Source organism: Typha angustifolia, chromosome 11, assembly GCF_048772165.1.
Source record: "Typha angustifolia cultivar Huaian chromosome 11, ASM4877216v1, whole genome shotgun sequence".
Lineage (NCBI taxonomy): Eukaryota > Viridiplantae > Streptophyta > Magnoliopsida > Poales > Typhaceae > Typha > Typha angustifolia.
Window position 1 is genome coordinate 14227046 of NC_133249.1, and position 16588 is coordinate 14243633.

The 16588-nt window shown below is 35.7% G+C and overlaps 1 protein-coding gene and 1 long non-coding RNA gene across 2 annotated transcripts; both read left to right on the forward strand.

Moving 5' to 3' along the window:
• The first annotated feature begins 5153 nt into the window (after positions 1–5153).
• LOC140770535 (uncharacterized) lies at positions 5154–8521 on the forward strand. Its single transcript, XR_012106036.1, has 3 exons — positions 5154–5512; positions 6152–6564; positions 8215–8521. It is a non-coding gene; the product is annotated as an uncharacterized lncRNA (long non-coding RNA).
• A 2015-nt stretch (positions 8522–10536) lies between these two features.
• LOC140770534 (AT-hook motif nuclear-localized protein 11-like) lies at positions 10537–16490 on the forward strand. The gene is made up of 5 exons (XM_073111760.1): positions 10537–11638; positions 12615–12682; positions 13963–14094; positions 14806–14967; positions 15953–16490. The coding sequence occupies exons 1-5, from the start codon at positions 11185–11187 to the stop codon at positions 16175–16177; spliced, it is 1041 nt and encodes a 346-aa protein (XP_072967861.1). The 5' UTR covers positions 10537–11184; the 3' UTR covers positions 16178–16490.
• Positions 16491–16588: the final 98 nt, after the last annotated feature.

Genomic DNA, 16588 nt, shown 5'->3' on the forward strand with positions numbered 1-16588 from the left:
CCTTTATTGATGGGTGATGCCGTCTTGTTGGTAGCTTAGCTTCTTATTTTTCACTAGCATTTGAGCATTATTATGAGTTGCTTCAGTTGATATTCTGGCCTCCCCTGCACATGCATTAATAGAGGGTGCTCATGTGTTGTAGCCAAATTAGTTGATATTCTTCACAAGAAGAATTCTTAAGGTTATTAATCAAGTTATCTATGTGGCAGCTCTGAAGATGGCCATGATTATCAGGTACTTATGCACTATATGCTTTAGTTATTATTTAATCTTATTTTCTGTAATCATGTCAGCTATGTTGCAGGCCGATTTGACTCCATTTAAAATACAAGGTGGATGATTCGGGCATTGAAAATGAATATAGATTGCTTTCTGCTATATTGTTCACTGTTCCTTATTTTGTGTCTCACTTATGCTGCTTCTTCCCTTTCTTTTGTTAATTTTGTATGCATAGGTTTCTGGACCTATCAACTAGTTGTGTTTTTTGTGATATTTCTTACCCTGTTATCACTGAATTTTCCATTCAACTTCAAGTCTATATGTAGTCTCTTCAGCTGGAACAAGGTGCTCTTAAGATAGATCTTTTGTCTGGCTAGCACTAGTGCCTACGGCTTGAAAATAAATGTGGTATGGAAGAAAAAGAAGATGCGGATTCCACTTTAATTTCAGTTGGACTCTAGCTAAATGTCAATATATGTTTTGTTTTATAGAGCTCATTTCTTACTCTGTTGAAAACTACTTGGCATCTTGAATATTCTCACCATGATCTCTTTGTTTCCCAAGCATTTAATTTTGATTCCTGATTGTTATTTTCAAAGTGGGACACGTTGTTTCTGACTTTCTTGTTCCACGTTACATTCTTAACTTGGAGAAAGCAACTTGTTTAACACTAATGTGCGACCGGGAGAAGAGAAGCTGCGTCACAAGAATTGAATGTATCATCCCTTTGCTATGTTCTTCAATGCATCTTCTATTTTGTCAAACCACTTGATAGACATAAGAAAGAGAAAGCAAGATCTGTGCCGGTTGTGAAGTGCATCTTTTATTGCAAATTATTCATTACGTCTTACCAGTTTTTGTGCACATCTCTTTCAAACTTCTCTTGGAACTCTTGATGCTCTTTTATTTTGTATTTATGTTATATTTTATAGTCTGTCTTCTTTTTTCCATTGTCTATTGTCCAGAAGCTAAGTGGCTTGGAAATTATGGGGCAGCTTTACACACGTCACGGCTGCAGTCTAAGCATTTTGCACCATCTTAAATTTTTATGCCTTCATAGTATCAATTGCTTTGCCAACGAGGAAAGGCTACATCCTTAGTGGTTAACAGCAGAATCTTTTTATTATTATTATTTTTCTTGTTTGCTTCTCTTTGACAGGCCTTAGAAAAAGAAAATTATAGGATTCTTTGGGGAAAAATACATTCATCAAATTAGCCCTCCGAAACTTTTTTTTTTTAATATTACGCATCTAGTGCATTTCAAAACTTAAATACATACTTAAATGTGTATTTAAACAAATTTGGTCTTTTAAAATTATTAAGAAAATTATTAAGTTCTGGGGAGAGATATTTCTATATGATTTGCTTTTCTGCTTAGTGATTTGTATTTGGAACCTATCAGAATCGAAAAAAAAACCATTTATACACAAAAAAAAAATTTAAGACTTAATAATATTTTTAGAAATTTTTAATTTTTTATATAGCCGGTCATTTATATATGGAAATCGCCGTCTTAGTTTGGTTTCGTATTTAATACTTCGATGTGAGTTAGACACGTGATTAAATATTTTTGGCAGACTTAAAATAGTGTTAAAAAAAATCTAATACTTATTGTGACACAGTGGTGTAGGCGTGAAGGTGGGGCCAGGGCTTTTGGTTGGGGGAGTTGGAGTAGATGAAGGAGACCCACATGAAGGTGCAGGAGGGTGCACAAGGACTTTCGCACAGTGGTTTGGCATAGGGACGGATGCCCCATATCAAGACTGGGTAGTTGTAATGCCTTGACCTTCTTCTTTTGATTCAAACATTTCACATGGCCGTGCCTTGGGTTTATTATAGTGTGTGTTGGAAGTTAAAAAGATTAAAAAAAAAAAAAAGGCTTCCACTCCCCTTTTTTAATGTGATATTTGAAAGAAAGTAAGTTAGTCTTGTTTCAGTCTGTTTGTTTCTTCTCTTCTTTTACCCCGAGTTCCCTCTTTTACGTTTTAGGACTTAATAATAAAGTCGACATGCCGATAGTTTATTTTGCAAAGCGAATATGTTGTTCGGAAAAGAAGAACACGTCTATAATGAAGTGCCTGTCGTTCTCCTTTGAGTTCTACTTTATGGTTTAGATATTTTTTTTTCTTTTTCTTTTTCCCTTGGAACAAAGGATCTTTTAGTTACGTGGTGCTCCAATCTACCCTTGCAGGTAGTGTGAACAAAACATCTTATTTATTTTCCAAGTTTCATTTGCTTTTTTTCTGTTTTTTTTTTCCTACCTCCCCTCCCTAATTAGTTAACTGGAAGAAATGAAAAATAACCTTTCTGTTAAGAACATCGAAGGGCATTATATGAGATGCAATGTCAATTCCATTGATGTGTTGTGTTCGCATTCTTCCTATCAATGCTGTTCTCTGATTGCAACTCCTGCTGACCTTGGTTGGGTGTATATCTCTTCTTCTTCTTCTTATGTCATATCAATGATATTAAAACGCGTCTTACATCAGTTCACCATCTACAGAAATTGTATGTTATATTAACTGGTCTAGTTTCATTCCTTGCACATGCACGTCTATTTCTTCTGCTAGCTACTGACCTAATTATTTATTCTGGTAGTACTGCACTTACCTTAACCTACATTTTAGAATAACAGTTTGGTTCCAAAACTTGTGAATTTTTATTTGTTCTACTGATTGGAACTAGTAAATCTCATCGTTTTTGTTGTAGACTGACGAAAGGCGAAGAAGAAAATGAGATGACATGCATAATACGTAAAGATTATATATATATATATATATAAATAGTAATATGCTCATATAATTTGTTTACTGCTGCTCAAAAGTTATTTCTTTGCTTCCTTGTTGCTTTGTTCTTCTGTTCTTGGGATATAGTGACAAGAAGAATATGCTTAGATGAAGGTCGAGCTAATTTTTGGTAGCTTGCTTGGAAGGAATACAACTGGGAAAAAAGAAAAGTTTACACCCTCCATTATGTCCATGGTTTCTAGAATCAGGACTTAGGACCACCTTTGACAAATGACAAATGAGTGAGGGCCATTATTGGTTAACGAATGACCGGAATGCCCCCAGAGATAGAAACAAATTCAAAGGTTTAGAATTCATATAAGCTTATATATATATATATTATTCAGAATAATTCAGCAGTTCTTGTTTTATATTTCCAATCATCTACCACTTTATCATCTATTAGATGGCGTGAATCCTCGTACAGGATATAAATGTCCCATTTCATTGACCGAAGTGAATGAGATGTACTCCATCTTGGCCATTTTGATTGGCTGCAACTGAGACATGATGCATGGCATGACTCCAATGCATGCCAATCGTGTCAGATCACTCAAGACAGAGATACCAAGCAATCCATGTGGAAAAAACCTTTGTTTATGTGTCGGTCCACGAAGATTAGTGCATCATAGGGTAGAATAGATGAGCTATTCCCATTCCCCTTCTTCTATTATTATATAAATTATTAGCATACATTGGTTCAATCTGTGGGTCACCAAGTTAAATTGTAGGTTTATATAACCATATTCTATTAAAGCAATATAATTGTAGTTCTTCTTTTATTTAGCCATTATTTGCTAATATTTTGATAACTGTGGTTATTAGAGTATTATTTTTTTGAGAGAGAAATGATAATTTATTAGTTTCCCAATTAAATAGGTGGTGTTGGGATTCGGATTGAAATACTTATAAAATATGAACTCATTTAACCATCTAAACATTGTCCCATACTATCAACACAATTTTCTATTAGTTCTAGAATACCTACTTCAGATTTATTACACCTAAATCTCAATTGGGTTTAGATTTTAAAAACCAAGAAATTTGATTAGATTGTCATATATAGTTCACTAAGGCTTTGTTTACTTTGAATTTAGAAAACCCTCCCGAACTGATTCAGGAATCCCTAACCTGGTTTAATGATCAAATATCCTTTTATCTTTTGTATCTAATCAAGTTTACTTTTTAAAAAATTAAGATTAAAAAATAAGATTAACTTATCAAGTTTGGGATTTAGCCTCAAACTAAATAAGACCTAAACTAAAAGAGAATATGCTGGCATTCCGCAGCTCTAATAGGGTTTCAAAAAAACAAAAAAAAAAAGAGCTCATTGTCGACAATGGTCTTCTTCCTCTCCGCTTTCTAAGCCACCCTGGCTGATAAAGGGGAAAATCTTTTCCTCTTTCGGTATGAGTATTTTTTGCCTTTCCTCCTCTTGTCCTCTCCTTTCTTTCTCTTTTCTATTTTTCCTATCGTTCTAGCTTGCTCTACGAGGAAGATCACTCTCTTCTCCTCCATTCTCCCTTGACTTTCTCTCTCTTCCTCGATAATCGCCATAACTATTGCCGGCATGGATATTGTCATAGTCATTGTCTTCTCTTCTCCTTTTGTTTTTTGTTTTTAAATTCTTTTATTACCTCATGTAGGATTTATGGTGGTCCTTTATAGGGTCACGCATGTTGAGTATTCTTGTGGTCTCAATGGAGTTATATGATCGTAACCCTTTTGCACTTGTGTTCTTACCAACTGATTCTTAAGCATGTCAAATCTCTTGTTATGATCCTTTTGTGGTGCTGTCACTACTGGCCAAGTAGAAACTTACTTTTTAAAGTTGTCACTCTATCTTCTTCGCTCCTAATTATGCATTAAAATTTATAATTATCATTATATGCTTATGTTTGATATGTTTCTAGCTAAGTGTGAGATTTATCTCTCCCTTCTATCTATTTGTGTACCAAGTAATAACTCAGATTAAAAAAGAAAAAAAAAAAACTAAATTCTTAGTGGACCAAAATAAAAAGGAGGACACTTAATTAAGAGGGGGGGTTTTCTGGTAATTTTACTAGCAGTAGCATCTTGTAGTCGGCTCCAAATTCCCGGCACCTCCCAAGAAGAGCAACATCAACTCCATGTATAATGTATTGCGACTCTTCACCATCCCAAACCTCTTTCCCTCCTCTTCTTCCTGCCTTATAAATTTGGCTTCATGGCTTCCCACAGCCTCTGCATCCTTTCAGACTAAACTGCAGTTAATTAACTTTATACATATATATATATATATATAGTGAGAGAGAGAGAGAGAGAGAGAGAGAGAGAGAGAGAGAGAGAGAGAGAGAGAGAGAGAGAGAGGAGAGAAGAGTAAGAGGAGAGAGCATGGCTTCCATGGGCAGCTGATGGATAATTCCAAAGGGATCGCATTGATCTTTCGATAATCATAATCACGAATGATCAATGCGATTCCGTTGGAATTTTCCATTAGTTGCCATTTCTTCCTCCAGTTCTTGGCGGTATGTGTTTCCTATACTTTGAAACGATACAATATGAATCATGATATGCTCGTTTTTTCTTTATTTATTACTCTTCTTCTGGTAATTATAATAATATATTCCTGCGTCATGTTTGTAAGTCTTCAAATAAAAGGAAAGCTTTCCTTATGTTGAGGTCTTTCAAATAAAAGGGTAGTTTTTGTAGCTAGAACTTTTACATGATTGATATTTTATTTTCATTATTTTTTTTAATAATTGGTTTTATGCTTTTGGTGGATTTTTTGTGCACAAAATAAAAAAAATTCGACAACATTAGAGGCTAAATGATATACAAGAGGATCTGAGAATATTTCGACCCACATACAAATATACGATCATAGCGCAGCGGATGCTTAATTAGAATTCATGAGAAAATTTAATTCGTAGCTCGGTTGGCTTCACTGATATTTCGCTTTTGGTGGAAGATAGAAAATTTTTTAAAAGAAAACAACCTTCTAGTTATATATTTTGATATAAAAAAATATATATTCTTGTGGTTGTCACCAATATCATTGTCACTTTGTTGCAACATGATCTGAATCGCACCCAAAATACAAAGAGAAATTTTTTGTTTATCCCGAGTGGAATCCAATTCTGTCTAATCCTGAGTTCCTGATCCAGGGTGAGGACTTTTTGGGCATTTCGGCTTGGATTTCGTTGCAAAAAAGAGAAAAAAAAGAAAAAGAAAAAGAAAAAAGAGTGAATAGAAAGTCTCTTCAGAATAAAGACAAAACAGGAGTGGTTATCTGCAAGATATAATTTTGGCAACGGAGGGGGGGGATCTAGGGTTTTGCCGAGGAAGAGAAAGATGATGAAGAAGAACCTTGCGAAGAGGAAGAAGCAACATGAATTCGACCTCCAAAGTAAGAAACAATGACCGAGTTGATTTGATACGTTTGAAAAAAATAAAAAATTCTTACCTTCTTGGTTGATCTTATTGTGATATGTGCTCTTTGGATGGGATGTCTGGAGAGGGAGGGAGGAGAGGGAAAAGAAGGGAAAGAAGTTGTAAGCGGGAAAAATCTAAGATGAAGGTGGTCTATTGCTCATCTAACTTTTAGATTTGATTTGGCTTTTTATTTGTTTCTTTAAATGTCTAGTTATAGATTCTTTTGAATTAAACTATAAGTTGACTACTTTATGGGGACCTTTTGTTTTGTTTTTTTTCTTTGCTTCCTGTTGTTAATTTAATGCGCTAAAGTAGGCATTTTGTTCTATTAGGCAGCATTGAAGTAATAGCACGTATACTTAATTGAGGGGCACTTTCTAGCTCCTGCCTAGATTGCTATTTTCCTTATTGAAATGGTCTTATGTTACTTGGTTTAGTGGATCTAGTTAAAGCTATTTAAGTTATAGGGAGGAAAAAAAGAGTGGAAATAGTCTTGGCATATTATTGCAATACTTCAATTCTTCTAATCTGTGATGGTGCCACAGAAATGATGGGGAACTTGTGATACAGAAGTTCATTTGCTGTTGTCATATGATAGGCTTCTCGCGCTGTAAATTTTCCATGATTACTTCTATCCTTAGGTGTCTTTCTTGTGCTTTAGAAGTACTGGTATAGCTTTCATTCTTTTGCCACCATTCGGCATCTTTGGTTAAATTCTCATTTTGTAGTTCAGAAGCTATCCTGTAAATATCTAAATGGCAAATACAGGATGAAAAATTTTCTTCAGGTACTTATTCACATACATTCAGCTGTCATGGATTGCAAAGCTACATTTTCACTTTCTTGCCAATGAAACACGGCACTTTTTCATATGTTCCAGATGGATTACAAAACTAAATCTGTCATCTTATTGAAGTCTGTGGATCTTCATGATGCTGCACATGCTTCTGCATTAATTTTGCAGTCACCAGACCAGGCATGTGCTTGCATTCTAAGAAGTCTTAGTATGTTTCATCAGACCTTTAATTTTATCCACCAGTGTTGATTTGTCAAGTGGGTAATTATCTGCTAACTATGGTTATTTATGTGCGATTTAGAGCTGATAACTGGTATCACATAATAATGGTTAAGGGGATTGAATGAAAGACATTTTTTAGTGCAAGCAAGCCTCTATTTTAACAGGTGAGATTCCCATGATCAGCTAAATTTGTCTTCTAATTAAGCGAGAACTGCTTTTAACTAGATAAATGTGCATACTTTATGAAGCTAAAAAATTGGCTCCTATATTAATTGTGAGAAATTTTTGGCATAGTTATCTCAGCTTATTCTGTGACCCTCCGAGATCAATGGTTGAGTGTGGGTTTCCTATCAACAGTATTCAGTTTCTTGATATGGTTATCCTGAAACCTGAATATCTTTGATGCCCATTGTATTATTAATTTAGAAGTATAAAAGAAGTTATTATATATGCTTTGACAAGGAAGATGTTACTTGAAAATCCAGCATGGAACTAGCAGTAGCAACCATAGAGGAGCCTTTTGTAACATTTTCACCTTTATTTTAAACAAAGAACAAGGGGCCTGTCTTTCACTTTGACACTCTGCTTTAAGTCTCCCCTTTTTGTTCACACTTGTATACATCGTGAGAATAATGAAATTTTCTTTGATTTTAATGTCTTTTTATTAAGCTGAGGTAATTTTTTAGATTTGTGATAGTCGTATCAATGCTCATGGAGCATGTAGCACTGAAAGACATTTTGGATTGATTTTTCTTTTCTTTTTTTGTCTTCATCCAGATAGACATTTTGGATTGATTTAAGGTTGGGAAGAAGAAGCTGAAGACCAAGTTATCAGCCTTAGCAAAGGCCAAAGAGCACAAGCAATGTAGATCGACAAATAATTCTTGAGAAGAGTACTTGAAACAGGTTAAAGATGAATGCATCCTGTTTACCTCTAGTGGCTTGAATTCAACTGGTTTTCATCTTTTTGTACTGAGAAAGGTGCATCAGTTGTGAATTATCTTCTTGTTCTTTTGTTTTTTGACCGGTCACTCTGATGCTGTTTGAACTTGAACTTATTTTATGACTTAACCATGTATGATTCTTCCTTGTTATTCATTAACAATTTATCGAAGAAGTTCAAAAGAAACTAAAAGATCATATAAGCATAATCATCTTTCACAATTAATGAGTTAACCATTACTAATAGCTAATCATATTGCAGTCAAGGCTAGTTCAAGGCAGAGGTCATGGAATAACAACCACATCTTTTCCTTATGCAGCTTTGCTCACCAGGACTAAGAAATTGGCCCATGGTATCTTTCTTGCTTATCCTGTTGGTAGAATATTGTCCATCTATTATCAACAGGTAGAGCTGAATTCAGCTCACTAAAGTTTGAACCTGGAAGCTTATGATGATGGCTGACATGCACTACTGTTGAGATATTTTCTTGAAGAGGGATTGTGATGGATCACAAATCCAGGAATTGTGGGGCTGTTTAATAATATTCAGGATAAGATTGGGTTGCCTCAGCAACCATGATGCATTTATATATTCAATTGCCAAAGTAGCAGGGACATGATAGAGATATCCATTTGATCTATATTGATATTGACATCCATAAATGTTCTATTTAGGAAGAAGTATGCAATTTGCTCAAATATATTAGATGAAATATTGATCATGCTGCTACTCCTTGCATACCAGAATTATGATTTGTTGTTTTACAGGGTGCATATTCTCTACGGTTATCTTGGGAAAATAGAATTATCCTTTAATTGGTTTTATAAATCTTGAACCAATATTATAGCATAAAATGTAATATTCATGATAAACACCAAAAATTGTGTCTTGGAAATGTATTCTCATTTTTGTGGACCTTATACTTATTATAGTCTAACTGCAACTTTCCTACTATTATAGAATATAAGAGAATGGAAACACTAATAAAACCTAAAAGAAAGTTCAACTCTTTGGGCATGAAAAATGAGGAAAAAAATATATTAATTGATTTAATTGTATATATATATATATTCGTTTAGCGTATAATAAGAGTTTTTGATCAAACTTGCCGACATATTCATTTATCTATTTTATTATTGTTGTCTGCGAAGTGCTAATAAGATTAAAGTTTTATTTTTAGATAGAAATATCAACAAGTTCAACGTTTATACCACATCATTATTTACAAGTTTTTTCTCTCTGTCATGGCATATAGCATATAAAAGGTTGATCGATTAGCTTCTTATATATTAGAAGAAAATGTTGACCTTGTTAGCATTTTTTATTCTTATATAGAACGCTGATAACTTTAATATTTTAATGATAGCTATAGTAAAAGAATACAATTTTAATATCAAGTTTGAGATAAAAGAGTAAGTTTGGAAGCGGGGTAGTTTTGTCAAAAACCCTCAGAGTAGCACCTGGAATAGAATGAAGAGTTTTCTATTACTCCTCCTACATGGTGGGACTCCTAAACTATCAACATTTGTTTCAATATATTATCCTCAAATTGTATGAGAGCTATATTCAAGAGATTATTATATAAGCACAACTCACGATCCTAATCACTAAATCTGTCAAATATAGGGTGTCATTTATAAAATTTTATTAATTATCCATTTTAATAGCTATATTTAATTAATTTAAATATATAACAAATTACACTCTTAAGAATAAATCAGAGCACAGAGTTCCAACATAACAGAACTAAATCAAGCTTCCAGATATATTAAAATCGCATTTAAATGCTAAATTTAAAAACAATAAATCTAAAAATATTCTTAAATTTTACCCAAAATATAATAACTTAAAAACATCATATTAGGAAAAAGAGATAAAAATAATTTAGAAAATATAAAGGAGTTATTGTAAATATAAGAAATATTTTTATTTTTCGCCCTATCTTGACAAGTGCTGTTTAAGTTAAAGTTAAACAAAGTGAAGATGGGGAGAGAGGAACTCATTTGTAATATAGTCACAATATAGGGTGTTTTCGTGTAAATTTTTCTAAATTTTATCCACTATTTGTTATTTATTATCCTCTACTGCTGTCTCTCGTATCTCACGCCTCACTCGTTCTGCTTCACCTACTAGTGCTTCTCTCTCTTCCGCCCCCCCCCCCCCCCCCCCCCTCTCTCTCTCTCTCTCTCTCGAGTCGATCGCATCTATCGAGAAGGTTTAGCCGTGCCTCCCGTTTGCCATCCTCCTCCGTTCTCTTCTTGAGCTCCGAGAGATTCAAGGGCATTGCGTAAAGGCGAAAGCTTTTTTTACAACCCTCTGCGTCACGGCACCGTTCCATCTCTGCGACTTATTGTTCTCCTTCCATTCGAAATCCAGGGTTTTTTTTTTTTTTTGGCGAAACCCTAAGCTTATTTCCTTGATTTCTTGCGGAAGGCTCTTTTTTTACGGTTCTCATTTTTGTTTTGTGCGAGTATTCTTGCTAGTGTGTCTATTTAGGGTTTATTTGGGGGCGAAGATAGGAGATTCGGTGTCGGCACGTGAAAATATCTGTTTTTTAGTCCTTGAACTCCGTGTTCTTTGGGGTTCACATTGCTAAAGATCATAGATTTGACGTAAAAAGACCGTCTGTTTTGAAATTTTCCATTTTAAGCTCTTGATTCTACTCCATTTCCTTGTATTTGTTATTTTTATAACGCTAGAGCTTAAATTGTGACGAAAGGGACCATATTTTTTCAAATTTTCCACATTAGAGCTTCAGTTTTCTTTCTAGTCCTTTTAGTAGCTGTAAACTCTTTACCCCATGAATGGATGGGAGGGAAGGGATAGTAACCTCGGGGTCCGATCTTTCTTCGTATTATATCCAGCACAGAGGAGCAGGTGGGTCTGTTGCTGGATTACAGGCCGGGATACATGGAGTTCATTCAGGTATTCATCATGTGCCTAATCCAAGCTCAAGCTTTACCATTCAAACTCCACATTTTGGAGGAGGGTCGATAGGATCCGTGTTTCAAATGGAGTCCCAGCATAACATCAATGCTGGAGGGCTGGTTGGAATTAATCAGGAAGAGCCTGTTAAGAGAAAGAGGGGGAGGCCTCGCAAGTATCGGCCGGATGGAACCATGCTTTCACCATTGTCATTGACTCCTCCAGTGTCAGGTTCGGGCTTGGTTTCTGGAGCTGCATCATTATCTCCAACGCAAAAACGGGGTAGAGGGCGGCCTCCTGGAACAGGGAGAAAACAGCAATTGGCTTCACTTGGTGAGCTACCACACTCTTATGTTTTGAATTGCTTGGAGACAGAATTCTCTTTTTATCAACTTCAGGTGTTATGTCTAGTTGAAATCTTATAATTTGCCTCTCTCCAGAATAATGATGCTATACAATGTTTCTAAATGTCTAGCTTGATCTGGCTCCTGACCTATTGATAGATGAAGAATCCAATTCGTGCCAATTTAGGAATTTTAACAGGCATAATATCTCCATGTACAGAACAAGTGCCTAAAAGTGTGAAGGACTTACTTATTTGGGAGCACTTCAGTTTCAGCTCTCTGGCATGATGAAATGGCAAAGTTGATACGCCCTGTGTATGTTTATTCTTAGCATTAGGGACTTCATGGAGCTTTGTCCTTAGGTCTACTGAAGGTACTGGACCAAGACAGGCTATTAGGTTATTTATCCCCCTGACAATTGACATGCTATATCAGGTCAGTGAAACTGATATTTCTTTTGTCCGTCTCCGAAGGAGCTGTCAATGACATAATTTAGATTCTTTTTATCGGCACCATATACCCTGTCTAGGGCATGTCAGAGCTGAAAATTTTATATCCTCTGTGTTCTACCTCAGCTTGTCTTCTTTTACAATAATGAGGACATTGACAAACTGATAACGACGAATAAATAGTTTACTTAAGCTTGTTCAGCTATATCTGATAATACTACCTAGGCTTTGAACCTCTTTTCCTCTTGATCCATATATTTGATGGCATCATCAATTGGCATGATGATTTGAGATTTTTTTACACATCAATAATAGTTTGAATATTATGTACATGTTTTAATGTTGATCAATTGCTTGCTCTGCCATTTGTGAAATATTTGTCACTACATATGTCATTGTTATGCATACTTGCTTCTAAATATAGATGCATACGATGGTAACTTCCTTTCAATCCTAATGGCTTACTTATGAGAATATATAAACATGTAACACCATATGGCTGATTTTTTTTATTAGGGGAATGGGTTGCTGGCTCAGCTGGAATGGGATTTACTCCACATATTATCACTGTTCCACCGAGAGAGGTAAGACATGCCTAATAATTTATATGAGATCAAAAGGTGATGGCTTATATTTAGTTGTACTGCATTATGCTGGCACTTTTTTGCTCCGATATTCCAATGGGAGCTCATAATTGTTTTCATGTATCTCATAGGGTCTTTTGGACCTAAAAGGATATGTCTAGGTACAGATAAGAAAATGAGGAACATTATTGGTATATGTAGCGCAGGAGGTGGTATAAAAATGAAGTAGTCCTCTCACTTTCAGTTTCCATGAGCTTTTTTGGCTTCTCCATATTGTCTCTATTACTCTTCTACTCCTCTTTCTGTCTTCCCCTAATACTATTCTTCCATGATTGTGTTTGTTATTCTGCCTATCTTTTCCAAAAAGTTTGAGAAAATGGTGATAGATATTATTATAGGAGCTAAGGTAGAGGAGGTTATGTGTAACCTAGAAGTGCGTCTCACTGAGTTTGGATTGTACAGTATATGTGCTTACCTAGTGTTCACATTGCATGGTAACCTGCTCGTCTCAAGGTGCCTTAAGAAAAAGACCCTCACACAGCTGACTCATTGCTCTTGCATATTTACATTCTTATATGTCAGCTTAGCCCATCAGAATCTTATCTCTGACCTGAATTATCCACTGTCGGATGCTATAAAAGTAAGATTTTGCTTAAAGTATGGACCTGCTTGTATGCTCCTTATTTACTAACATTGTCAACTTTGAAATCTAACCGGTCTTGATCCATTTCTATTATTTGTGTAGTGGTCCATTATTTTCTGCTTGAAGTTGAATAGTGCAATAGTTTATAGCGGGAAGAAAGATTATATTACTGCACAGCCCTTTACTGCACTCGGGCTGCTTTGAGTAATGTATCATTGTGAGCCGGAATATTCAATGATAACAGTTTCTTAGACCTGCCTTTGCAAGAAGTGTAGAAGTTACATGGCCTAACTAATTTTAAACATGTTAGCTACTATAAGTCTTGGTTGTTTTGGAGATGTAAGGAGGGGATTTGCAAGCTCTGTTGGTTGGATTCTTTTCTTTTCTTGGAAGATGGAAGATGGGTTCGTTCATTTATTGTTCTTCTTTTCTTTTCCCCTGCAGGCAACTTCATTCAATATTATGACACTTTGTTTTATTCTTACAAAAGAATATTCTGAATATTTTGGATTTTAGGTATTCAGATATTCACAATTAGTTATTGTATTGCCCTGTACCCTTACACTTGATGGATCTTTTCAGTCGGTTAGCCACAGTGGTAATATACTAATATTTGTGTTTCCTTATTCTTGTGCAGGATATTGCAGCCAGGATAATGTCCTTTTCACAACAGGGCCCAAGGGCTGTCTGTATCCTGTCAGCAAATGGGGCTGTCTCCACAGTGTCTCTCCATCAATCTTCAACATCTGGTGGCATAGTTACTTATGAGGTAGTATCAAATAGGTCCTTAATTTCTTGGTGGCATAGCTGAGGATCATCTGGTGGATTGTTACTTGCTTTTATCTTTCTTATCTCATATAATCCATGTGAAATGTTGTTAAAATTCTTGACAACTTGAAGAGTATATATTATCTCATTATAGGTTAATATGTTAATTAACTTACTCCTAACATTTATATATAACCATGGAGATTGACCTCCTGTTTGAACAATGCCATCATCCTCAATAGGAACAAAACAGATATGATACTTGCTTCAATTTCCTCATCGAATTTGGTTTCAAGAGAGTATCTTCTTACCATGTTTGTTACATGATATATTGTTCATAATGTTGTACATATTATCTGTAGGCTCTTTATTTTAAACATTTGATTCTGTAACTTTTTTCTTCTCTGCTTCAGTATTAAATACTCTGTAGTAGGACTACTGTTCTTCCTTTTAGCCTGTAGGGCCTAGATCTGGGAGTTCTGGAGCTGCATGGTCAGCTTTAATGCTCTGGCGAACCCAATTGATTGCCACTGTGATGAAGGCCTATTTGTTAGATGTGTACAGTGCACGTAAAGGATTTAACTTTTGTGCAGGATTCAGAAATGTTAATTAGTTCAATAAACCTAGCTGATGGCTGTGAAGGTTGAACAAGCGTTGACATTAGAAAGAGGAGTAACACATCACTAATGCTCTTCTGTCATTGGTGCTGCAGGGTCATTTTGAAATCCTATGCTTGTCTGGATCTTATCTGTTGACTGAAAGTGGCAGCTCACGTACCCGAAGCGGAGGTCTAAGTATATCCCTCTCTGGTCCTGATGGTCGTGTTATTGGAGGTGGCGTTGGTGGGGTACTAATTGCTGCCAGCACTGTCCAGGTAATTGGTTTTCAACTTTGCTAAGCTCTGAATACTGAGTGTGCTGACCTGTAGCCTTTGTTATCAACTAGAATTTTCTATATTTGGTTCTGCATGAACATTATCTAGTAGCATCTCCTAACACATTCCTTTCTTGCATATATTTATTTGATGCAAATTTCAATCTAGTGTTTAGGGCACTGCATCTAGTATAATGTTTGAGCGGTAGTTGTGCTATGAGCACATCACTCTTATAGTGTCTTGTACCGTTGTACATCAATGTCGAAGTATCAATGGGAGGGACCATGTTATAGCGTTTCATTGGTTCCTTTATATGATTTTCTTCTCTAAAGGAACTTTCGGTTTTATTTGTTTTCTCAACAATTATGGTGGATAATTTTAACCATTGGTAATTCTTGTAGATGTCATGCCAGGGACCTCTCTTCCTAATTTGCTTTAGCCAGGATTTTAGTATGTTGTATGTTACATTATGAATTGGTCATGAAGTTTTCTGTCCTATGAGCCTTTGACATTTAGGATGCGCTAGCCTGCTTCATATTGATGGGGCAAAAGCTTGCTGATGGTTGTGTTCGAGCCCCTTTAATTTGTGTTACTTCCACATCTTGTGTTGAGCCTGTGGGTAGGTTATTGAAAAGAACCACCGTCAGCTATCATCTATTCTTTTCCTAGTTAAGGTTTTGATCCTCCTCGCCCTTGGATGTAAAGCGCCTTTTAAAACCTCCTACTATATGCTGTTCAATTGACTCATAAAGTCATCTCTCTTTCTCTGGAACACCTTTTAAAATCCTTCTATTTCTGCAAACATGCATCAGCTGTTCAAGTGCACCCTGAAACTGTGCCTAATAGTGATGACTAAGTTAACTGGCAGTTCTGTAGCTCTGTAGCTGTTGCAACTCAAGAGGTTGTTGCCCTTTGAATACCTCATGTGATTTTCCTTTCCTTGTACAGCTCTTTAATGGTTCAAGCTTATGGTTATTGTGCCCAGGTGATAGTGGGTAGCTTTATTTACGGAGGAACAAAAATGAAGAACAAGCCTAAGAATGGCGAAGAATCAGGTGATCGTTCTGACCTTTTCGGAAAGCAAGACACTCAGATCAATCCTGCACCAGATCAAGATCTAGCCCCTTCTTCAGTCAGTGGAGGATGGCCTGGTTCGACACAAATTGACTCAAGATCTTCCAACATCGATATAAACTTGACTCGAGGTTAAATGTTGCCATGATAGAGTTGGCATTGTGAATATGCTCTTAGAGAGAAGGGTGACTTTGGTTAGCTTACAACCATTACTGTCATTAATTTGCACGAAATTTTTGTACCAGCACATGTGACTGAAAGAAGATGGTCATCAGATCCCTTTGCTTTCTTTTTCTTTCTTTATTTTTCATTCTATTATCACTGTCCCTGAAGTCAGCAGGAGTATTAGTAAAGGATAATGGTGGTTACTCGCCTTATGGAACATTTCTTTGTTTTCTTGACAACTCTTCTAGATCTTATAAATTTGAAACAATACTACCCTTGTGATTTATCCTCTTGGTAGTATGGTGCCTCCTGATGTGCACCATTTTCTAGTTATTGTATAGTTTAGTTGTGTTGTTAACTTGTTATGGGTTTTTGAAGTAGG

Coding starts and splice junctions, on each gene's coding strand:
- LOC140770534 (XM_073111760.1), top strand. CDS start 11,185: ATGGATGGGAGGGAAGGGATAGTAACCTCGGGGTCCGATCTTTCTTCG. Junction 11,639..12,614: donor ACAGCAATTGGCTTCACTTG/GTGAGCTACCAC, acceptor TTTTTTTATTAG/GGGAATGGGTTGCTGGCTCA. Junction 14,095..14,805: donor GTGGCATAGTTACTTATGAG/GTAGTATCAAAT, acceptor TTGGTGCTGCAG/GGTCATTTTGAAATCCTATG.